Raw genomic sequence first — 24479 nt, forward strand, 5'->3', positions numbered from 1 at the left:
GTAACAGATTTGCTATTAAAAGAAAAAGTAAGCAAGACAATGCAGATTAGGTTCTCAGCAAAGTGCCTAGAATCATAAGACAAAAGTTTGAAAAATGTATAGGCAATGCTTGGTTATATTTAGGCATTAAATATTAACTGCTCTGATCATACCCATGTATTTTACAGCTAGTACAGAGACTGATCTGACTCCCAAGATGGGTAAAGGGAAGAAAAGAAGGCATTTCTGTCTCATTCGCCTTCCATCCTCCTGCTGCTGTACTGCCGACTGATTTGCCACCCACCTAATTCTTTTAAGTCACCCAGACATTATTTGTTCAAATATAGCTTCACTACTAACTAAATATAGCTAAGTATGAAGGACAAGCTTTGTTTTCCTGTTGTCTCTTGAGTCTGATTCTAAGATCAGTATTAAAAGGGTTTGCAATTGTCTAAGGAGAAAACAGGTGGGGAAGTTATGTTAACCATACTGGAGAGTGTTGTGTGGTTTTCCTTTTTTAATTTCCTGAAATGCCTCCCTCTTTCCCTGAGCTCCAAAACTTGTGTCCCTTGTCAACACCCCACTGTCTTGACTCTGTCTCACACTCTTTGCCATCTTCCCTACTTCCCCTTCTCATAAAACTGTCACAGGCCAGGACACAGCTGCTTCCTGTACTTGCTTATGTTGTTGTTTTTCAGTGACCTGGACAATGTGTCCCCAACCATGGACAGCCTGATATCACCACTGATTCAGATTTCCCCTAGCCCTGGAGGTGACTGGAAAGAGGCCAGCCCAAAGTTGGGTGCAGCTCTTCCCCAAGAAGGGAGAGGGCTGAGAGCCATAGGGTTCTCCCTCAAGCTTCCTCATTCCTTGCTTCATCCCTTCTTACTCAGATGACATAAATTATTCTCAGCTGACAGGAAGAAGCTCACCCAAGATCATTGGAGCCAGGGAGGCCCTGACAGAAATCTGCTCACACAGACTCTAGAGTTTGGAAATAAGACTGCTCTGAACGTGCCTCTTCTTGTCTGATCTTGGAACCCAACCAGAGTGGGGTCTGGTTAAGACTTTGAAGGGAGAAATGAAGAGTGTCTATACTCTAGAGAAGGACATGAGGAATGCTGAGAGGGCCCGCATGCTTGCTTTCCTCAGAGTGTGGAGACAGACATGCAGCTGTCCAGGTGTAAGTGTGTCTGTCCTCCTACATGGCTGTTTTATAACCCCTGGGTTGGCTTTGCCTGGTGAGTCTTCCACTGAATATGGTCCAGAACAAAAATGTTGCAGTGCTCATTTATTTGAACATAAGCAAATAATGTACTAATAATCGATATAGAATGATTCATACAGACTGGATAATACCTTTGTATCAATGCAGTTATAGAATGCAATGGTAGTATCATTGATGAAGAGACCTATGAAAATAAAATAACCTAGGGCCTGTGAACTGATGGACTGTGCAGTAATCCCAGGTCCATTACTCTTGCCCTGTTATTGGGGTGTTGCAGCAACTCCAGGTCTCTTTAAGGCCCTTCTTGACAATAGCTAGAATCCACAGGACAAGGTAGAGAAGGCCATTTCCAAAAGCTATTGGATGGCCTGAGAAGGACAGCAGCCTTTGTGGAGGAGAGCACTGTGCATGCAGCAGCCCTCTCCAGATTTTATGCTGTCTCTATTTCCTTCAGGCATGTAGCTCCTGACGTCCATGTTTAAATATAGTCCCTCATTGTTCAACACATCTTATGGACCACTTTTCGTTCTCTTGCTCTGACCACTTCCAGTTCTGGAATCTTCAGCAGGAGGCCAGAGACTTCTCACCCTTTGCACTGTGCTGCCATGGAAAGAAAGCAGGCCGAGTGTGTCCCCTTTCTCCGCTGCCCATACTCTTGGGTCTCCATCTGCAAGAGTACAAACATGTTACAAGTGAGCTTCAGGATTGACAGGGCATCCCTTGTAGGAAATGGCATGGCCTGGTGCTTGGCATACAGCTGCACTCAGTGTCCTTGTCTTTATTCCCTCATATGCAGCAGAAGAGTGGGTGCCATCCTCACCCACCATTCCCTAGGCTCATTTCAGCCCTGGTTTCTGCTTCGAGACTCCAGCCCCTAGCTCCCATTCTACAACAACTCTCTGCCTCCCCTGAGCCTAAGTGCACGCATCCTACCGTAAGTTCCCAGGCTTCTCGACACCAGACCTTGTGCTGCTCATGCCCATATAAGATAACACTCACTCCCCATGCCTATCCTTGATGCCCATAGCCCAAGACAGGACATGATGTTAGAGTAATAAGAGATCAGGGATGAGTTAGCCAAAGAAGTATGTCTGAAGCTTGAAGTGTGTGGACCCTGCAGAGGGGAAAGGAGGCTGTGTCACATATGGCTGAGACTTTATAGAGCAAGACCCTATAGTGAATAATGCAGCGCAGTCAATGGAGATTAAATGCATGCTTTATGCCAGGATAATAATGGACAACCTGTTATGTGTTGGTACATTTTTTTTTGGAGTCTTGCCAACACCCTACAATTCATGTACTTCTCTGCCCATAGATGAGAGAAGTGAGCTTCGGAAAACAATGTGGTTTGGACAAGTTCTGACTGGTAGGAAGTGGCAGAGGCACAATTTAAACACACATCAAAGTGGCTCTAAGCGCAATTGGATGAACTTCCTACCTCACTGCACTGGACATGGTGGAAGACTTAGAGCTGAGCACTAAACGCACCTCACTCATTGCAAACGCCCTCAGTCTAATTAAGGAGCATGACCACATGCTGTGTAATGTCTTCCCCAGCATTGAAGATTTCTCCCCAGAGGGGAAAAACGTCCAAGTGTGCACTCCCAGCGGCATTCGAGGAGGGTCCCCTTTCTCCACATCCTCACCAGCATGTGCTGTCACTTGAGATTTTGATCTTAGCCATTCTGATGGGTGTAAGATGGAATCTCAGAATAGTTTTGATTTGCATCTCCCTGATGACGAAGGATGTTGAGCATTACTTCAACATCCTTATTTCTTCGTCATTCGATATTCCTTTCTTGAAAATTCTGTTTAGCTCTTTACCCCATTTTTAATTGGATTATTTGGTTTGTTGGTATTTAATTTCTTGAGTTCTTTACATATTTTGCATATTAGCCTTTTGTTGGACGTAGGGTTGGTGAAGTTCTTTTCCCAGTCTGTAGGCTGTCATTTTGTACTATTAACAGTGTCCTTTACTTTACAGAAGCTTTTCAGTTCCATGAAGTCCCATTTACAATCAACAATTGATCTTATAGCCTGAGCTGTTGGTGTTCTGTTCAGGAAGTTGTCTCCTGTGCCAATGAGTTCAAGTCTCTTCCCCAACTTTTCTTCTAATAGATTTAGTGTGTATGGTTTTATGTTGAGGTCTTTGATCCACTTGGACTTTAGTTTAGTGCTGGGTGCTTTTTTCTACATGTAAATCTCCAGTTAGACCAGCACCATAGATGTCTTCTGAAAGACTCTGCCCAGCAGGGGATCGAAGCAGATGCTGAGACTCACAGCCAAACTTTGAGCAGAGTGCAGGGAGTCTTATGGAAAAACGGGGGATAAGAGCTCCACAAAGAGACCAACAAAGCCAACAAATCTGGGCCCAGGAGTGCCTGAAGAGACTGATACACCAACCAAGGACCATGCGTGGAGAGGACATAGATCCCCTGCTCAGATGTAGTCCATAGGCAGCTCAGTCTCCATATGGATTCCCTAGTAAGCAGAGCAGGGGTTATCTTTGACATGGACTTGGTACCCGCTCTTTGAATACTTCCCCTTAGTGGGGAGGCCTTGCCAGGATACAGAGGAAGAGGATCCAGGAGTCCTGATGAGACTTGATAAGCTAGGGTCAGATGGTAGGGAAGGAGGGCTCCCCCTTTCTGTGTTCTAGGGGAGGGGGAAGGGGGAAAGAGGGAGGGAGGGTAGGAATGGGAGGAGATGTAGGAGGGGCCTACAATCAGGATATAAAGTAAATACATTATAACAAACACATAAATAAAGGAGTCAAAATGTCTGCTGGGCATGGTGGCACATGCCTGTAATCCTAGCACTTGGGGAGGCATAGACAGAGGCAGGTGAATCTCTGTGAGTTTGAGGCCAGCCTGGTCTACAAAGTGACTCCAGGACAGCCAAGGCTACACAGAGAAATTCTGTCTCCACCACCCCCCAAACGAGTCAGGAAGTAAACCTGGAGTGGGGGTACATGCCTATAATCCCAGCACTCAGGGAGGCAGAGGCAGGTGGATGGATCTCTGTGAGTTCCATGATAGCCAGGGCTGTTACACAGAGAAACACTGTCGAAAAAGCAAAAAGAATCAGGAAGTGAATGAAACTTGCAAAGCAAGTAAAACAAACCTCATTCGTCTCAGGAAGTTCCAGAAAAATTTCAAAATTCAAAATTCACAAGGCCTTTTCAAAGTTTACATAAGCATAAATAATTCCTGGGGAGAGGAGGTGCTCTGCCCAGCAAAGCTGTCTGTTAATGGAAGAAGCTCCAGAGATGTAGCTGTTGGAACACGGAATTGTTTCTTTGCTCTGTTGTCAGTGCTCTGTCTGGACTGAGTACAGGTTTGTTCATGTCTTCCCAGGAAAAAGTCACACATTATTTGATGGCTATCTCAAAAACCTTACTCGGAGGGGAGGGGAATGGGGAGTAAGCAAGATGGAGGTCTTAAGAAATATGATAATAGTTATAACCATTCAGAGAAACCAAGGGTCATGTCTTTCTGGAAACCTCAATGATGATATCAAGGTGGAGAAATGTTGGAGCTCAATATGATCAAATGGGTGTAGTTTCAGGACGCCTTAAAATATAGAAGCCTCTAAACAGGGTGAGAGGTTGTTTATGCCATAAACAACACACATTACTAAGTAATACATGTATGTGGCAAGCCTTCTTTAATTCCTGGGGAAAAGGAGTCTCTAAAAGATTAGTTTGCTCAGAGCCCCATAAATTTAAAAAAAAATGACAAACATAGGGTTTTCCAAGACAGGTCCTACCTCCACCTATGGCAGGCTCTCCCTACCACATTGCAAGCAAAGAGATGAGAATGAAAAAGAGGGATGTGGTGGGCAGGGAGGGTTACACAGTGGGGTTCTAACTGGAACTTTGGTGGTCAGTTGACAGAAAATGGAGAAAAGGGTGAGTTTTTTTTTGGGGGTGGGGAGAAATGCCTGAGGCAATTCTAAGCATCAAGCAGATTCAAGCAGAAGCGGTACAGGTGGAAAAGGGCAGAAGAGAAAGCAGAAGAGGGTCTGTCTCCCAAATTGAGAAGGAAAGAAAACATACAATAAGCAAAGGAGCCTCAGACACCAAGAACAGGAGCTGGGGACAGGAGAAGCTAGGGAAGAAGGACAAGCAGGACTGGGCCAGTGCATCTTGAGGGCCATCTCATCAGGGGCTCTACTGACCTCTCCAACCTGCTCTCCCCCCTCTCACCTTGATCTCTGGACAGCAGCCAGATGGATGGATGAGTGGGTAAAAGGATGCATAGACAGATGGGTGGATGGAACTGTGGATAAATAGATGATTAGATGAACAGTCAAGTGGACAAATAGGAGGATGGGTAGGTGGATGACTGAGTGGTAGGATGGATGAATGGGTGGGTAAATGAACAACTGAATGGGTATATGGATGGTTGGTTGGTTGGGTTGGGTGCACAGATGGATGGATGGTTGAACGGTTGGTGTATTAGCGTTTCTATTGCTGTGATGAAACATCATGACCAAAAAGCAAGTTGGTGAGGAAATGGTTTATTTGGCTTATGCATCTACATCACTGTTCATCATAGAAGGAAGTCAGGATAGGAACTCAAACAGGGCAGGAACCTGAAGGCAGGAGCTGATGCAGAGGCCATGCAGGGGTGCTGCTTACTGGCTTGCTTCCCATGGCTTACTCAGCCTGCTTTCTTACAGAACCCAGGACGATTAGTCCAGGGATGGCACCACCCACAGTGAGATGGGGCCTCCCCATCAATCACTAATTAGTAAAATGCCCTCTTCCTGGATCTTATGAAGGCATTTTCTCAGTTGAGGTCCCCTTCTTTCAGACAACCATAGCTTGTATCAAGTTGATATAAAATGAGCCAGCGCAGGTAGGTAGATGAATAGGTAGAGAGACAGACAACTGAATGGTTGGTTGGCTGGATAAGTGGTGGGGTGGTTGGAAGCCCGAGTGCATGGGTGGGTGTGTGGATAGATGGATGGATAGATGGACAGATGAATGGATGACTATATGGATGGATTGATAAATCAGTGGAAGCCAAATACTGTCTCTGCTCCTGCCTCTTTCGTGTTTCACTGTTGGCCAAGGCACTGGTTCCTTTCAAACACACTCACTACTTTGATGACTTGCTATATTTGTTCCTCATCTAGAGCGCTTGTTCAGCAAGTGCAGGGGTACTTACTCACATCAGTCCCTGGTCTGTGCCTTCTGTAACAACGGGGGCTGTCACATATTAGACACTCAGTAAATATCTGTAGGATCAATCATTGGCCTTCATGAAAAAGGGCTTCCTTATTTCAAGGGCTTGGAGAGAACTGAGGAGCAAGGGAAGGTACAAGGTCAGGATCACCCTGAGAAGGGAAAGGCTTAGAACCAGAGGACCCTGACCAGCCTGGCAGGCAGTAGCTGAGGGTGGGCTTTCCTGCCAGTAGCTTCCTGGCTCCTGTGGCCCACATTCTCCTTGGAGTAGCACTGCCCTCTTGTGGTCTATACCAAGGCTGGCTCCAGGCTGCAGCTTCCCCTTCACCCAGCAGGCCAGTTCTCACAAGCTTGCTTAGTCCAGATAGCTGTTCAGCAGCTTCTGTCTCTGGGGCAGCTGCAAGAGCAGCCCAGGAAGCATGTCCCCCTTTTTGGCGTCTGCAGCTTTGCCATCAGTGCCTGCACAGCACCTGTGCTGCCCACCTAAGCCTCTTCCCCAGTGCATGTGCCCAGCTGCTTTGTGGTCATCCAAGCTCAGGGGCCAGGGCCACCACGTGTAGAGCTGTGAACTATGAGCTACAGTGAGTGGCTTGCTGACACCTGGCAGGACAGGACCTGGCCCAAGAGAGATGGGGTCCTAGCCCTGACTCTAGAGGATGACCACACCATTGTGTAACAGGGATCCTATGACTGAGAATGCAACCTGATAAGCATTAACCCCCAGGCCCAAAGATCTGAGGTCACCAGATGAGGACACGAGAGCCAGCAGCCTAGCATCAGCTGGGACCTTGCCAGAAACGCACCTTCTCAGGTTCAGTGCTCCCTGTGGTCACAAGCCCTATGGGCGGTGTTGGTTCCTAGGAAATGTGAGGGTCTCTGGAAGGGTGACAGGCACACACGTATGTACGAGGCAGGCTGGCTAAGCAGCTGTACCACATCTTGCTCGGCTACTTGGCCCATGACTATCTGGGGAAAAGGCCTCAAGCCACAGGGTGTTGGGGGTGTCTATATGGAACTGCAGCCTGATCTCCCAGCCTCTCTCACCTTCCCAGGCTCTCTTGATGCAACAGAGCCTGCCTGGGGCTCCCTCTACCCTGGCATTCAGCTGAGGGCATCAGAGACCCCTTTGAGAATGCTGGAGGATTGTTGTTCCTTCCAGGAGCCTGCCCCATCCTCTGTAAGTGTCTCCCTGACAGATAAGGCACATGTGTCCTGGAAGCCCACACCTTCTTATGCTACCCCCCAGCCCAAAGCTACCCTCCTGTGTCTCCAAAAGCCAGACACTGACTAGTTGTCTGCCCACCTGGCTCCTTTCCAAGGTCCCATGAAGCACTGATGAGGAAAATCCAAAGATATGTACTGACAAGTAGAAGTGAAAGTTTAATGAAAGTGATAGACATGACTTCATGGGGATCCCAGTCTTTATGGATGTGGTTGGTTGATTCAGGTTGAAGGATTCCCACCTGAACACTCATGCATCCAAGTATGGGACAAAGCATGATTCACATGATTCACAGGAACTGATGATGCTGAGCTCTGACAGGCAGCAGGACTTTCGCACCCAGGCTAATATTACTCCTTTGTGAACGTAACTGCTTACAGGATTCCAAAGCCTAATACACAACTGTGTCGTTTAACAAGCATTTCTCTTGGGAATAAGCTGCGTATTGATTGACTTTCCCATCAGATTCTGCCCTAAATGATGTCATAGCTCTGGTTGACTTGCTTAAGCATACTCTATGATGCTTGCGAAATTGTCCATTCATAAATTGCTCAGAAATCTAAGTTGTATGACTACTTTTCACCTGTGCCTTGGAGCTTAGAAGGTTTTTTTCCCCCTGGATTGGAAGTTCTTTTAATGTGTACTATACTTCATATAATTTACTAATGTCATTTTCAGTAACATCAGTATTGCCTTCATATAGACAAAGGATAAAACTGGGTTTTCTTGTGTCCCAAGTACAAAACACGTGTTAAGAAGTTAATATAGACAACAGTTGTATAAGATTGACTTTCAGGATTACTCAGTTTATCATAGTGGCTTAACCCCGACTTGCATGTCACATGGTGTCACCTTGTTTCTGTGATTGCAGCTGTGATCCTGACTACCTTCTTTTTGTTTGCCCCACTTTTGCCTATATTACTGCAATAGCTGTTGTTGCTGCTAGATTTGCCAAATTTTTGAAGAGTCTTGTTGTGAACTCAGAATCGGGCAATTTGTTTTGGAATTCACCATATTCATTCATGAGTCTCTGTCCTGTCTCATTTCGAGAACACTTGTGTTGGCCACTTTTGGCAGAAGCACAAATATCAACAATGGAAAAAAAAAAACATCATCATAACTATGGTGTCCATTAGTCTGTCCAGTCCTACAATTCTGTCCTAATACAGGAAGAAGGTGGACCTGAAAATTTCATTTGGAGAGGATGGAATAGTCTGACCACTTCTGTCATTTTGATGCAATTCACATACCTTGCTCTAATTTGTTTTCTTTTGAAGTGATACCAACTCAGGCAGGATCAAACTTGTAAGCTGGAGAAATAACTTCTCCTACATAAAAGAATATGGAATATTATGAACTACAAAACTCCTATTTGAGGAAGCCGACATACTCTTCTCTGTCTCTTCACATAAGGTACACGGAGGTCCAGTCCTGAGGCTTCACCCCTGAAACAACTGCATGCCCCTTTATCTCGAAACAGTCTCTGTGGCCAACCCTACTACTTCCTGGGCTCTCGGAAGCAGCCATGAGTAACTCTGAGTTGTGGACATCTCCTGATAGTAGCAGCAGTTGTGTATGTGGCACAGGACCCCCAAACCTCTGAGGGCTGTATTCCTACCTTTGCTTTGCCTGGGATGCATAGGAGTGCAATGAAAGCGATCTGAGTCAGTCACAACCATTCTCAGAGCTGTAATGGACTCCTGAGCTCATGGTCAAGCTGATGTTCAAATCCATCACCCTAGCCTTGTCATGGAATGGAGCTTCCAGTTTTTGTCTGAGTCTTTGTTTCTCCAAATTCTGTCTGCCTTCCCAACTACCTTCCTAAGACAAGAGGTCTTTTCTTTTTCCTATGGGGTTACCTCAAATCCTGACACCATATGTTGGGACTCAGCAGGAGGCAAAGTAAATGCTCATAACCTGTGACCTAAGGGAGTTGCAACCCCAGTCCCCAGCCCATTGTCTCAGCAAAATGCATCTACAGAGCCAGTGTATATCTCCAGTCATGCTTTATTGTTCTGCTGAGGGAACTGCTGTGGCCTGTCCTTCACTTCCCTTCTCTCATTAGAACAGGAGTGCTTTAGCCCAGGCCCTCCAGACCTGCTCCCACCTAGAGATTAAAATCTGCTCAAGGGGGAGTAGTTGTGTGTGCATGCAGATATGTGAGTATATGTATAGGTATATACATATGTATATAAACATACACACATATATTTTGGCTCTACAGTATTTATAGCTACAGAGAAAAACAGGATTAACATTACAATGATGGCTGCAACCCACCACAATCCAGTTTACTCATCCAAAGACTAAGAAAGCACCACTTGGCCTCTGAATGGCAGTTAGATTTCTATCTGAACAAACATAGCCACTGGGTGGGACAGATCAGGCTGAGATCAAGGCCTGGATGTCTAAGGTAAGCTCTTCCCTGTGTTTTGTCTAGGGTGTCTACTCTAGGAAAGGACTGTTCTTATAGACCACCACCATGGGCAATAGGCATGAGGGTATACCTGTATATCTTGCTGCCACTGCCAGCATTGGCCTGGCCTGTGTCGTGGGAATGAGCTAAATTACCTGTAGCTACAGTCATGAGTGGTCAAAGGCTGCCCACAACTCTAGAGAGTAGTAGATTAAAGTGTGGGTCAAAAAGCTGGGGATGATGGTTAATGGGTATCTTGGGGCTTGAGAAAAAAAAGGTCCTCCACCCTCATATCCCAAGCTATCCCAGTTCGTTGTGTTACCTACTAAGGGCCCATAGGGCCACTCTCAATCTGCTTCAAAAAAGTCAGCGTCACATATGTATAAATAAAATGGATTGTGGTCGTTTGTGCTTCCCTGTGCTGTACCCCATTAATTGCTCCAGACCTGTATTCAGGATCAGTGTTGGCCCCAAAGGCGAACTCAAATGAACTCTAGCACCAAACAAGATGGCCTGGCTTCTTGCTATGGCAGAGAGCCCAGGCTGCATATCACTCTCCACCTTTTTCCCCTTGTCCGTAGGTAGTTGCTGGGGCTCCAGATGCAGTAGGGTCTTCTTGGTCGGGTGGGCAGCAACGGTCTTCTTGCCACTCACAGGATTTTCTTCTCTTGTGAGAACAGAATGTAGTATAGGGTATGACAGTGGGTGGAGGGGGGACACCTACACCCTCTTCTTTTATGTATGTGCAGAGTGGCATTAGGATGTAAGAGGACAGGCATCTGGGCCACCTAGACCTGGCTCTGCCCTAGGGGCATCTCAGTTCTTATTCCCACTCATTTCTTTGGTGGCAGGGCCTTGGGTAATGTCAGCCTAAGGCTCACAGCTTTGTTTCAGGGCCAGCTGCCTGAAGTATAGGGAAAGAGTCCCGGATCTTTGCCACTTCCATAGCACACAAGTGCCCAAAGACTTTGTTGTACCAGTCAGGAGAACGGCCCCTGGGAAGGAAGAGGAAGGCAGACATGAGAAGGTGGGTTTCCACTGGGACCTTTGTTGGGGAAAAGAAAAAAAAGGAACTTTCTCCCACACTAGGTATCACTGAGTAGAGGCAGGGGGTATGGGGCTCAGGGCCAAGGGGGTGAGGCAGGCATCCCTGTCATAGTACCTGAGGTCAGCACGGCAGATATGAGTGAGGCGAGAACGGCCCAGGCCACAGGGCTCCATGAGGTACTGGGAGGTAAGCATGAGGGCGCGCACTCCAGACTCTGGCACTGGTTGCTCAGGATCCAGGGACTGGGAGACAAGGAGGCACCCACCACGAGGAAGGTCTGAGCGCCACATCCTGTTACATGGAGAGGCAAGAAGCCATGTTCAGATCCCTGCTGCTAGCTCTTGCTCCACCTTTCTAGTCCCAGAAGCACAGCCGGGCAGCAGCAGGAGGTCCTCACCTGAGCACCACAAAGTCACGGCAAGGATGGGGTGCCATGCTGTCAGTGACATAGTGGTAAAGCTCCACCCCTGGCATGAGGGCTTCTAGCACCTGGGCCCTCAGTAGGTCCTCATCCCACAGGGCCCGTTCCCGAAGGACACGATGCAGCACCACTGCTGGAGGGGCAGCCACTTCTGTGGATGCCTTCCACATCTGAAGTGGGTGCCCATCTGGTGCCTGCAAACCAAAGGGCTGGGTATAAAAACACTGTCAGGGTGAAAGCTCTCTAAATTCATGCCAGGCCAGGAGTCAGTCAGACTGCAAGGCCTGGAGGCTCCTTCCCTGCGGCTACTGGGCTCCACACCTGACCAGAGCCAGACCCAGATAAACTGACAAGCACCCCTACTTTTTTGTCTTTTTTACATGCCTGCTTCTCAGCTTGCTCTAAGGCATAAAACAAAGATGGATCTCACACATTCAGATGCTTACTGGGCCTATGCTAAGGTGGGCATAGCATGTGGTATTTCTGGATGGGGGAAGACAAGAAGGTGATTATCTTTAATGGATTTGCCATCAAAGCATTTTAAATGTGCCAGGATCTTTGCCAGTTCTCTACCTTAACGTCAGGGGGAGGGTTTAGTCATGATCATTCTATATACAGGAAATGCCTGGCTTGCAAGGCCATTTAAGATCAACATCCCAGGAACAGCAAGGCTACTAACAGAGGGGCACTCCTAGGAGCCACCTCCAGCCCTGGCCTGGACTGAAGGCACTGGCTAGAGGAAGCTGTGATGTGGCATCCAAATTTGGCCTGGGAGAGGTCTTACTTGGAGGCAGATCACTCCAGGTAGCAGGACAGCACAAACAAACAAAAAAAAAAAAAAAAAAAACAGAGCACGTATTGCAAGGGACTTTGCCTGTCCAGGACCAGAAGAGACCCAGGCATTTCAGTGAGCTGTATCATAATGGCAGTGAGTCTGAAGTGGTGTTATGACAGAACTCAGGAAGGTGCCTCTAGAGAGATGTATTGGATTCACATGGTTCCTGACTCCTTCAGACACTTGTTCAGCTGTCTATCATGGCCCAAGTATGAAGCATAGGCCCAGTGAGGCTGACAGAGCAACTCTATGGGATAAGCCTAGTTCTCTCTCACAACCTACAACAAAATGAAGAGTGTGGTGCTCACCTTCCTACAAGCCAGCTCCGTGCGCTGGGGCCCCGGCACATTGGTCCAGCCCTTGAAGCGTTCTGCAGCATCCCGAAGCAGCTCCTGTACACTCTCCTCCATGTAAAGGCTCAGACTCACCCCAGCAGCCTGTGCCTGCCGCAGCTCAGCCAGGGCTGGGCCAGGAGGGCTGAGCTCAGCTGCACTGTATGAGCCACACAGTTGCACCACCATATCCTGGGGCACCTGGGAGGGCACACACACAGACACGCACACGCGCGCACACACACACACACACACACACACACACACACTGAGTGGGTGCTGTAGGGAGCAGGGTGCCCCACAAATGTCAGTGTTAAGAGCAAGTGGAGAGGCATGGCTACTACACTGCAGTGAGGTGGATAAGAAATGGAGAAGGGGTTTATGTCCAGCTGGGCTCTTTGCCTGGCTCGGGGTCTGTGCTGGCTCATGTTGGTTGTCAACTCGACTAAAACTGGAAGCAACTCAAAACCAAGCAGCTGAGCACACTTATGGAGGATTTTCTTTATTGGATCCTTTGAGGCAAGAAGACACACTTTAATCTGGGTCATTTAAGGTCAGAAGACCCACCCTAAATCTGGGCCACACCTTCTGGTGGCAGCCCACATGAAAAGACACATTAAAAAGAAGCTTTTTGTTTTTATCCTGCTTGCCCTCACTCTTGCTGGCAAGTTTATCTCTCCTGTTGCTGAGGCTTTCCTTCACTGGTATTGGAACCTATTTTAGGGTTCCAACATAGATCAAATACCAGCCTTGTGGACTGAACAACTACTGAATTCTTGGCCTTTCTATTGGGAGACAGCCATTGTTGGACTAATCAGTCTTTAAAGCCATTCTAATAAATCCCATACACACACACACACACACACACGCGCGCGCGCGCGCGCGCGCGCGCACGCACACACTTATGCACGAGCGCTTACACACACACACACACAGATGTGCACATACACACACTCATTCTATCAGTTCTGTTCCTCTACCACAGTAGCTCTCAACTTCCTAATGCTGCAACCCTTTAATATAGCTCTTCATGTTGGGATGAACCCCCCCCAACCATAAAATTATTTTTGTTGCTACTTCATGACTATATTTTTGCTACTGTTATGTATCATAATGTCAGTATTTTTGGAGACAGAAATTTGCCAGAGGGGTCAAGACCCACAGGTTGAGAATTGCTGCTCTAGGGAATCCTGATACAGAGTCCAAAAGTCAGGCCTCATAATTCTGATAATCAGGTACCACAATCTTGCTTGACTTACCTGAAAAAGTTTCTTGCAGTCACTGATCATGTGTGTTAGGCCTTGGGTGGCAGCCATGTTCTCACTCAGGTCCCTGGGGCCTGGCCGGCCAACCAGGCTGCATTTGCTCTTGATCCTGGGATTGGGGGGGGGGGGGGAGATAAGGACAGAACAAGACGGCACTAAGTCACAAGACAAGGTGGATGACAAGTGCCTCTTGGTTCTTGGGAGGCCAGCTTGCCAGTCTTGACCATAAAATCATCCGATATCTTTTAGGAAAGGCCTGCTCCACAGTAGCTAAGGCTAAAAACCCTTAGGGTAAGGACAAGAACAGCACTGGTAGTTCCCTAAGGCCAAAAGTCCCATGGAGACAAATTCTCCTAGACTGGAACCAGCATGTTGTACCCAGTTCACCTGGGTGAGGAGCTGTCCTTCTTGGAGACATTGAGGTGGAAGATGGAGGGTGCCAGGCACACTGCCAGGTTGCCAGCTGTCATCTGGTTTTCCTCGGCAGAGGCGATGTCACTTAGGAAGTAGAGCAGGGTCTGTAGCACTTCTCGGTTCTCATCAGGGAGCAGCAATGTGGCAGCTTGCGTTGCCGCCAACCACTGTTCTTTGGGGAGGACTGTAAGACAGGAAAAGCAGAAGGACTTTTTTTTTTTTCTCCAGAAACACCAGCTTTTTCCTGTTTTCCAGAATGCATAAGGCCTGACAGTCTACAAAGAAAACGGTGAGATGTGCTCTGGAACATCACTGGTGGCTAGATCTAGCACTGCTCTAATATTCAGCACAGCCAATGGGAAAATCCTTTCCTCAGGGCCTCAGTCTATCCTACCAAAAGTGGGTTTGAGGGTTTGAGGGTTTGAGGGAATGTGGTGCCTCTCCAAGTGCCTTTTCAAATCCAGAGAGTAAATGGTTCTATGAGCTCATGTGGCCAGCTGCCAGGTTCATTTCCCATGAGTCCTCAGGATCAGGCAGGCTGAGTGTAGGACAGGTTAATAAGAAGGCGTGCAAGTGACTTACGCTGGTAGATTTGTAGAAAAGTGGTGGTAAGCTTGCTGGTAAAAATGGGCTCAGGCAGGTCCCTGAAATACTGCTTCAGGAGATCAGCCACATCGTATGCTGACTGGCCCTCATAGCAGACGTTGTCAGGGGAGGTCTCATTCATTTGGCGCAGGCTCTGAATCCTGGACTTGACCCCAGATTTGCGGAAGATGCCCACCTGACCCATTGAGAGGAAGGAATAAGGTGATATACAGTGGAAAAGGGAGACTGTGAGGGCAGCCCAGAAATGGGGTGTCAGCTGCTTAGCATTGGAGACTGGGAAGCTTGGCAGGTTTCCTGATGGGTTCAGCAAGTCCAGAGTGAAAGTTGTTTACAGCCTGGTGCTGAAGAGAAAGATGGCTGTCATGGAGATAAGGATGAGCAGGTGGCCTTAGACTAAGACAGGCTCGGAGACTAGAAAGACTGCAAAGACTGAGACAGAAAGGAGCTGACCCCAAAGTGCGCAGAAGGCTCCAGTAATAAAGAAAGGAAAGGCGCTTTGGTGTCATCCCTGCTGAGCCTTGCAAATAGCCTAACCCAAGAGGAAGGGCAGAGCAGTAGGCCTTGGGCCTTCCTCACCTCTCAGCACCACTTGGCTGCAGGCTCCCTGAGGAGGACTCACCTGGTCTAAGCACTGACTCCGTAGATAGCGCATGGCTTGCTGAATGCTCTGGGGCAAAGGCTGGCCTGTGCGCTGCACATGGATGAGGGGTGGCACTCCAAATACATGATGTCCCCGGTAGTCTGGGGTCTTGTTCCTTTTCATAAACTTGGGCATTGACCTGTTTGGGGGTGAACAAGCAACGAGGAAGAGAAAACTCACTTTGAAGGCTACCTATTGCCTAGAAGTGGGAGGAGATATTATGCCCTCAGAAACCACATTCAATGGTTTAGCCTCAACCTTCAGAAGCCACAGTGACAGAGGAGCCCTCATCAGTAAATTAGTGTGGCCAGTAGTAGGTCTTGAGGTCAAAGAGGCCTACAGAGAGGAGGTGGTTACTCAGCGGACTCCTGCAGGACAGAGTGGTCTTGTCCCACAACAGGAATAAGGCACTCCAGGCAGAAAGGACAACATGAATGAAAGCACAGAGAGAAAGGCAACTAGTCCCACAGGCTGTCAGGATGACACTGCTTGAAAACAGGTGACTAAAGGGCCAGAAGGATGAGGCTACCCCAGAACATGAGAGGATCATGACAGAAAAGAATGTGGACAATGGGAAGCCACAAGGCTGTTTATTTACTCGATGCACGACAACCAAAGTGTATTTTAGGACAACCTCACTGATGGCAGCATGAAAGCTGGAAAGGAAAAAAGACAGCTGGAGGACCTGGGGATTTCCAGACCACATCTATCCTTACACAGGCCCTCTAGCCTCCTGGAACAGTACCATTCCACTGGCCTCTGGGCTCAGTCTGCCATTTTTCCTGCCTCTGTCCTGTGCTCCCAGGGCATAGAATCTACCAAAGTAGGTAGTGCCTGTCATACATGGCTCAGGAGACACTCACCATACCCAGGCCTGTTTGTGGGGCACAGTGTACTTCTCCATGAAGCCAGTGAGCCGCAGCAGGGAGCCCTTGTGAAGCAAGCTGATCTGGCCTGCAAACTGCCGGTTGATCTCCAGTGATTCTGAGTTGAGGCTAGGTCGGTGGGAGTTCTGGAAGCTGTGCCAACGGAGTTTCCTGATGGGGGAGGGGCAGAGAGCACCAGAGACATAGGTTTGCTAAGCCTTAGAAAAAGGTTATGTCCTTCTGGTCATTTTTTATTGGCCAGCCCCTACCATCTGAAAAGGAGATAATAGGGAAACTGGAACATGTCGAGCACATAGCTACTATGGGGTTATGGGATTGCAAAAGCCTGAGTTCAGCTTTTGGGTCTCCCTGGGTTCAAGAAACTCTCATAGAGGGTGGCACCAAATTCAGAGCCATTTAATCCCAAAAGGCAGTGCCAGTCTCCATCCATTCCAAGGCAACTGTGGCAAGAAACTCTCGTCATCAAACCTGAGTGGCAGATGCCACCTCTAACGCCTTTGCTTCTAAGATAAGAAAATCAAGTCCATAGGGAGTGGCATGCATGCAGAAAGGGGAGGGAGGGTGGGATCAGGAGGGGAGGAGGGAGGGGCTTATGGGGGGATACAAAATGAATAAAGTGTAATTAATAAAATAAAAAAATGCAAAAAAATAATGATCTTGACCAATAAAGACTCACAACTTAAAGATGAATAAAAAGAAAAGAAAACCAAGTCCAGAAAAGACACCACTCTTTCGAGGCCACACCAGGGTTAGATCCTATTCTGAACATTCAGAACTCCAGATTCTTAAACTTGGTCTCCTTTTCTCTTGGGACTGGCTGCCTGGAAATGGTCTCCTGAATAACAGCACCCCCCCCCAAAAAAAAATAATCTGCCTCATAATCTTTATGACTAGGAAAGTACAGAATACAGAAGGTAGAGACTGGGAAGAGACCCCACCCCCATCCCTACCCCAAACTCCCACCTGCAAGGTCTGGTAAGTGAGGCCCCAACACCTGAATCACGTCGTTCATGGGGCACTGATGCCTGAAGTCCTGCAAGGGCTTCTGCAGCTTCAGCCTCATTCATGGAGTTGCCACTACTGTCAAGTTCACTGGAGGAAACTGCAGTGTCAGAAATGGAACGCCCTTCTTCCACAGACAGGCTGGAGACAGAAGTGGGCTCTGCAGCTGAGTTTGCTTCTTGCTCATGATCCTTGGCCTGGGCTGGAGCCTTAGCCTCAGCCTGTACCAATGGTTCAACCACAGTTGGGTCCTGAGCCAAGACTATCAGCTGGACTTCCTCCTTGACTTGGGCTGGGAATTCTCTGTGGACTTGAGACTCTGCCTGGGATACATCTTCATACTGGCCTTCCACCTCAGCTGTTGCTATTTCCACTGATGAAGTAGCTTCCTCCTCTACTTCTTCTTCCTCCTCCTTGTCTCCAGGTCTCAGGTCTGGGTACATGCTCTGAGACCAGAGCTCTACTTGCTGCTGGAGCCCCCACACACGCTCCAAGATGTCATCTAAATGGGCATACCTGCTTTCACTCTCCTCTTCTTCAGCTTCAGCTTGTATAGGCTCAGCTGGGCACAGCTCAGGCAAATTGTCATAAGTGCTGGCATGGCTGCCTGTGGAACCACAGGAGCCCCGGCGCCCTTCATAGCCCCAGCACCTACCTGGCTGCCAATCTGCCAGGTGATGTCCATCATCTGGACAAAGGCTTTCAATGGATAGGGAACGAGGAAATGTGCCTGGTTTATGGTCCCGGGGCACGTGCACCAGGTAGTCATGCCAGCGATTAGGCTGATGATGCCGGAATGTGGCTACAGGCCAAGCCTTCCAGGCCTTCTGAGTCTCACCATCTCTGGCTCTGGCTGAAGTGGTGGCCCTGTTCTTGGCCCTGTAAAATCCAGCTGAAAGGAAACCATGGCAACTGCGTAAAGATGAAGCTTTGGTGGCCTTTCCTGAGGTGGCCAGGTGTTGCTCGGTTTCTGTTTGATGACTATCACCCTTTTCCTTCCTCCTCAGAGATTCGAGGTGCTTGAGGAAGCTTCGGGAATAATGCTTCTTTACTTTGTCTTGGGAACCCTCCTGGCCCTGGGTGGGACTAAGGAAGGGTTGGTTACTTGGGCTGGGGACACGACCTAACAGGGACAGGTCTGTTGACTCAGGTGAAAGGCTCACAGAGATGGCTGGCAGGGAGGCAGCACTAAGCTCTGTGAGGACGCTTTCACAGCTTGAGGTCCCCAGGAGGCTAGGGCTTGGTGGGGCCAACAGGGCAGAAGAGCCCATGGGAGACCCACACTTGCTTTCCTGCTCAAAAGCCCAGTGGCTGCTGATGGTGCATTGTTCCTCCTCTTCTGAGTCTTCATCCTGGGAAGGCATCATAGGGAGGGGTCACAGAAGCCCAATGGACAAGTACCAGCATGTGCCCTACTCTGCCTCCAAATGCTTTGGGTTAGGGCGTGGTGAAGAGCTTTGCTTTCTGGTAGAGGACATGGACGAGGAATGTAAAGCTGGCTCTATGAGTACTGTAGGAAACTAGGAATCACAGATGAAGCCTAGACACATGGTGACAGTCATCTATAATTAGATGACTATCCCCACTCCCGCCATTTCACAGAAAGGGAAAGTGACACAAATCAGAAGACATTTGCCCGAGGTCATTTGCTGTCATGGTTACACCAATAACAGAGATTCTTAAATGTTTACAGGGTGTAGTCTTACGTTAAAATTATGGTACCTAAGTGTGGGGAGTTTTAGATTTCCTAATTCATTTTCTCCTTGGTAAATTGAGGAAACACCCAGGCAGGAGTTGAAGATTGCCAAAGGGCACTTAGTAGTCAGTGGCAGAAGTGTCCCCAGGCCAGTGCTTTGTGAATTTGCTACCTTAACTGACTTCAGGCCTCTGGTGGGGAAATCTCCAGAGGAAACTGACAAAACTTGTCCCCTAGAAACAATAAGGTCATGGGGCTTACGTTCAAAGATCTATACAAAGAGGCCTTAGTTGGAAAGGCCTTAGACAGCTATCAATCCAATCTCCTGACTCATTGTAGTGATGGGGAAAATGAGGCTAGGGGTCAGGGGAATAAGATCTTATGGAGGTAAGGCTGTTGTGATCCTGACTTTTAAGATTATTGAGGCAATGACCTTTCTACCATATTGCCTTGTCCCTTTCTCTTATTCAAAGAATTTTAGCTGTGATAAAGTAGTGAAGGTAAATGGGCTTTCTCCTAGGAAGGTCATCACTAGATCAAGTTATTAACAAAAAAAAAAAAAAAACCAGAAGGGTGAGGTGGTTTGAGTAAGAAGTAAAGCCAGGCATGAGCCAGGGTACTTGCTCTCACATGCTCCTATAGGTGAGACAAACCAAAACCCTAAGAGACTCCATAGGACCTGCAGTATAGGAGGTCCCTGTATTCCACCACTTCCAAGCTAGAGACCCTGAACTCCTTGGATAAGGGATCTTGTTCACAAGTGCATTTCCCAGGATTTTCCCAGATACCGGGAGACCACAGACCTCACCCCTTGCCAGGATTCACCTGCTTGCATTGAAAATGAACCTCAAGCTTCATCGAAGCACAGTTGTTCAAGGTCATCAGCCTCCTGCAACATAAAGTACATGTTCACCCAAGGTTCCCAATTCCCCAGCTCCTGAGATAGCTTACCAAGGCACATTTAGGATGCCATCCACCATTTCCCATTGCCAAGGGGTCAGAACTCTTCCAAGCTGAATATCCATGATGTCTTAAGTAGGATGCTGGGAAAATCAAAGCATCTTTCCTCCCAGTGCTGAGAGATACAGAAATAAACCACTACAAATGGGATAGGTTCAAGAAGAGATCATGCAGAAAGCACAGCAGACACAGAGGATAAGACCCAGAACTTTCAGGGAGAGATAGGATACAGTCAAAGAAGGCTTCCTGGAAAGCAGAGGTGGGGGTTCTAAAAATAAGAGAAGCAGAGACAGCGATTCCAGACTTCTACAGGAGCCTGTGACATGGTAAAGAAGGAAGGCCGCAGTCAGTCAACAAAGAAACAAGTGGGAGAGGGTGTGATCAAAGCTTAGGGAGGTCAAAAGAAGGATGGCAAATGTGTCATGCTGAAAAGGATTTGTATTTTTGCATATAGGCAGTGGCAGATTTTAAACAGAAGAGAGCTCCCACCTGGGGTTTTTAAATGGTGATTCTGGTGGCTGTAGAGAGGATGGCTTTGTGGAAGAAGAGGAGCAGACTACAGGGGCTAACATATAGTGAGCAGAATACAGTGAGGTGACTTTAATAAATTCAAGGAAAAATCATGGTTTAGCCTTAGGAAACTGGTTTAGGTAGAAAGAGTCTGAATCTAAGACATGCTTTGAGGAATGTGAATCAAGACCAGATCTGGATCTTCTAGCTACAGTGAGTGTGGTAGAGGAGGATGTAACAGGCACAGTAACCATAGTGAGCAATGTGATTGCAGAAAATGAGACTCATTAATAAATTATGCGCTACACTAATAGAAGGTACAGGGGGTTATCTTTTCTACGAAGAAGCACAAAACTGGGCTTAAGACTTCTTCCTAAGTCTGGCCCTCAGCCCCCTACCTGCACAGGGCCCCCAGAGAGTCCTGGTCCAGAAAATTGTAGTCCTTCTTCACAGAGCCAATATCCAGGGGGAACACACCTTCTGTGTGGTGGAAAGAAGCAAAGATGAGTCTGGCATGGGATCAGAAATGGCCCCAGCTACCCTTGAACTGCAGGAAGAAATGAAGCAAGAAGGCCAGGGCCACAACAGAAGGAAAATCTAGGGATAAAATAGGGGTGAGAGAGCATGGCTCTTAAGGTCTCTCTAAACCTTAGACCTTAGACCCACAGGGGTTGCATATCAGATATTCCAAACAGTAGCAAAATTACAATTGTGAAGTAGCAACGAAAATAATTTTATGTACAACATGAGAAGCTGTATTAAAAGGTCGCAGCATTAGTAAGGCTGAGAGGCACTTAGAACTTGAGAACCATGCCTTAGAATCTAAGGCATGGCTTAAAGGCTTAAGTCCTCAGCTAGAGGTACCTAGGAGGTGCCTTTAAGAAGCAGGGCCCAGTGGAAAGAGGTGAGTCATTGAATGGGTATCAGAACCTTGCCCCTGTCCACACTATGCCTCCTAACCTTCTCTTCCTAATCTATCCTGAGGCATGAAGTTTTCTCCATTCCACATTTCCACCACGATCTTCTGCCTGGCAACAGTCCCAAAGCAACAAGGCCAAGCATCCCTTGATGGAAACCACGGGCCAAATAAATTGTCCCACCTTTTAAGTTGTTTATCTTAGGTATTGTGTCATGGAGAAAGAAAGCTAGTAAGCCAGAGAAAATCTAGTGAGGTCAGAGTTGGTAGTTGAGTGAAAATCCGGAGAATGTCTTAGAGTCCTGAGCTGAAATGAAGCAGCCAGTAATGAAGGTCCAGGTCCAGAAAATAAGCCTGAGACTTTCAATAGCTGCCAAGAACCAACTTGAGTTCTTCTCTTTCTTTTTTAATTCTGGGCTTTCAGACCGGGGACCTCCTGCCAGCCTAAGGCAAATTATAGGGTGAAGGGAGGGAACAGAGGAAGATAGGACAGCATACAATGTCTATCCAGAGCATTGGGAGCCTTCTCCCCAGGACTCAGGACAAGAAGAGGTAGGAAAAAAGGGAGAAAGGGGAGAGAGATAAATACATTTACACATTTACTCAATCAACTGATACTGATACCAGTTCATGCCAAGCACTGTGTAATGTAGTAGTGAAAAGCACAAACCTAGGGTCTTTGCCTTCCGGGAGTTTACACTCACATAGAAATCAGGCAATAAGCAATATTCAAGATAACACAAAGGCCACGAAAAACCTGAGTAGGGTGACAGGGCAAATAGAGCCTGGTGGAGGTGTGGCTACTTGATCAGATGGAAGCAGCCCAAGCCTTTCTTGAGCAAGGGGGAGAGAGAGAGAGACAGAGACAGACAGAGACACAGAGACACAGAAACCAAACACAGACAGAAAGACAGAGAAAGGAGAGAGAAGAAAGAGTGGAGAGAGAGAGAGAGAGAGAGAGAGAGAGACTGTCTGAAGGCTAAGAAAAATCTGGCTAAGCAGAGAAACTAGAAAGAGTTTCACCCAGAAGCAACACGAATAGCAAGGTTCTATTGCGGAAGAGACCTGGGTAGGAGCAGAGAGTAGAAAGGAGGCCAGGCTGTAGTGAACAGAGGAGTGCAGTGGTCAGCCAGAGCACAGGGTTTGCACTTCGTTCACCTATCAAAGCATATGAGTCACACGTTTAGTCACTGCTGTGGACAGGTCTTGCAAGTGAAATAGCAGTGCAAAGGTCAAGCAGGATCCCGGTGCCCTACTCTGGGAGAGCAGTGGTAGATGACAGCAAACCCAGCAGGGAAGGTGTTAAGAAATGTATTCCTTCTGGAAGAAGAAAGACTTGTAAGATGTTTAACCATGGAGAAGAAGGGAATTCATGATAATTCCTGGATATACAGAACCTGAGCAACATAGTAGATGCTGTACCTTTAGGAGCTCTTTTAGGCTTGGCAAATTTCAGTGGCACCTCTTGGATCTCAGAGTAAAGATACTGAGTTGGTGGCTGATTAGATAAATCAGAAGCTTTGAAAAGCTGGGCAGACCTATTCACAGCTGTCACGAGAGAGATCAATGAGATCATAGCAAAGAAAGGTGGGGAAAGCAAAGGGTCTGTGCCTAGCTCTGGGATATCCTAATATTTAGATGCCAATTAGAGGAAGTAAAGTCAGCCAATAGACTGAGGGCATCAGCCAGAGCTAAAGAGGCAGGTGGAGGTATTTCATAAGACAAAAAAGAATGGCTACCCAGCACTGAATAGTACTGAGAAACAAGACTAAGATGAGGGCTGGGAAATGGCCATGGAGGTCATGGATGAGGTTGACAGGATAAAGAAAGAATAAAGCCAGCAGGCAGCAGGGGTAAATGAAAAATAGGTGAAGAACAAATAGGCATCAAGAACTCTAAGAACAAAATCCAGACAAATAAAGAGTAATAAAGGAAAAACAGAAATGAGGTTATTGCTGTGGGCAAAGTGAGGTCCAAACTGAGCCACTGGGATGCACAATTCCTCCTTCATATTGTCTTCAGGAGGGACATAAAGCAGCTGCATGATGAGAAAGATGAGGTCCTTTAAAACGTGGCTGGCACCAGAGGTGGAAGCCGATGAGAGCAATCTCATAGAGAAGTGTTCCGAGCTTCAGGAGGAAAGTTTCTACACAAAGCTGATCCATATCAGAATATACAGTTTATACATACAGAATATATAGTTTTTGTGTGGCTGCAGTGAGCATATGTTCCATTTTGCAGATGAAAAGCTGCAGGGGAAAGCAAGTTTTGGAATAGGGTGGGGAAGCAATTCAGTGGTTTTACCTTCAAAAAGCTGAGCATACTGAGGGAATCCTGTTGCCCGAAGCCATTCACATGCTTTTCTGGCCTCAGCTTCTAAAACAGAACAGAGGAAAAGAAACAGGCAGAGAAATGGGGTTAACAGAGTGTTGGGTGAATATTACCTCATCCCCAGTAGGCAAGCATACCTACTTCTGATGATTCAGGAATTGCAAGAAAGGCACAACTTGACTGGCCAATGAGGACACCCTCTACTCCCTAAGCTCCATTTCCTGTGTCAATCACTGCTTTCCTGAACCTCATTCCCAAATCCCTCCTGTCCCAAATCCCTCCCACTGTCCCATCTCATGATCTAGACCAAAACACAACACCACCATAAACTTCTAGATTGCCAATCTTCCAGGCCCTAGGCAGAATACCATCATTCAGCTAGGAGATATGAAATGTCCAACAATACTACCTCATTTGTCACTATCAAATCCCCTGAAATGTAAATCTCATTTAGCACATAATCACCTGTAAAGAAGGCTCTTGTCCTCAGTGTAACTCAGAAAGGGAATGACTTAAGCCAAACAAAAGACATGCTTATAATTCCAGCACTTAGGTGATGGAGGTGGGAGGATTGTGAGTT

At 47.4% G+C, this 24479-nt stretch overlaps 1 protein-coding gene and 1 pseudogene across 2 annotated transcripts in view; both read right to left on the minus strand.

Moving 5' to 3' along the window:
• Nucleotides 1–7777: 7777 nt before the first annotated feature.
• LOC129675000 (ER membrane protein complex subunit 7-like) lies at nucleotides 7778–9536 on the minus strand (annotated as a pseudogene).
• Nucleotides 9537–10134: 598 nt separating this feature from the next.
• Stard8 (StAR related lipid transfer domain containing 8) overlaps nucleotides 10135–24479 on the minus strand; it is a 32310-nt gene continuing 17965 nt past the window's right edge. The window contains exons 2-14 of one of the 2 annotated variants that reach the window (XM_055605067.1): nucleotides 23873–23944; nucleotides 21051–21132; nucleotides 20008–20071; nucleotides 17448–18838; nucleotides 16461–16634; nucleotides 15577–15736; nucleotides 14934–15132; nucleotides 14325–14535; nucleotides 13932–14046; nucleotides 12649–12873; nucleotides 11482–11699; nucleotides 11199–11375; nucleotides 10135–11031 (exon numbers count right to left, since the gene is read on the minus strand). In XM_055605067.1, coding sequence (XP_055461042.1) covers nucleotides 10914–11031; nucleotides 11199–11375; nucleotides 11482–11699; nucleotides 12649–12873; nucleotides 13932–14046; nucleotides 14325–14535; nucleotides 14934–15132; nucleotides 15577–15736; nucleotides 16461–16634; nucleotides 17448–18838; nucleotides 20008–20064 — 3045 coding nt within the window. In that variant the 5' untranslated portion in view covers nucleotides 20065–20071; nucleotides 21051–21132; nucleotides 23873–23944 and the 3' untranslated portion in view covers nucleotides 10135–10913. Of the gene's footprint in view, nucleotides 11032–11198; nucleotides 11376–11481; nucleotides 11700–12648; nucleotides 12874–13931; nucleotides 14047–14324; nucleotides 14536–14933; nucleotides 15133–15576; nucleotides 15737–16460; nucleotides 16635–17447; nucleotides 18839–20007; nucleotides 20072–21050; nucleotides 21133–23872; nucleotides 23945–24479 lie in introns of those variants that run through there. The other variant, XM_055605066.1, reaches the window with a different exon arrangement.

Source organism: Psammomys obesus, unplaced genomic scaffold, assembly GCF_907164565.1.
Source record: "Psammomys obesus unplaced genomic scaffold, mPsaObe1.curated_primary_1811, whole genome shotgun sequence".
Taxonomy (NCBI): Eukaryota; Metazoa; Chordata; class Mammalia; order Rodentia; family Muridae; genus Psammomys; species Psammomys obesus.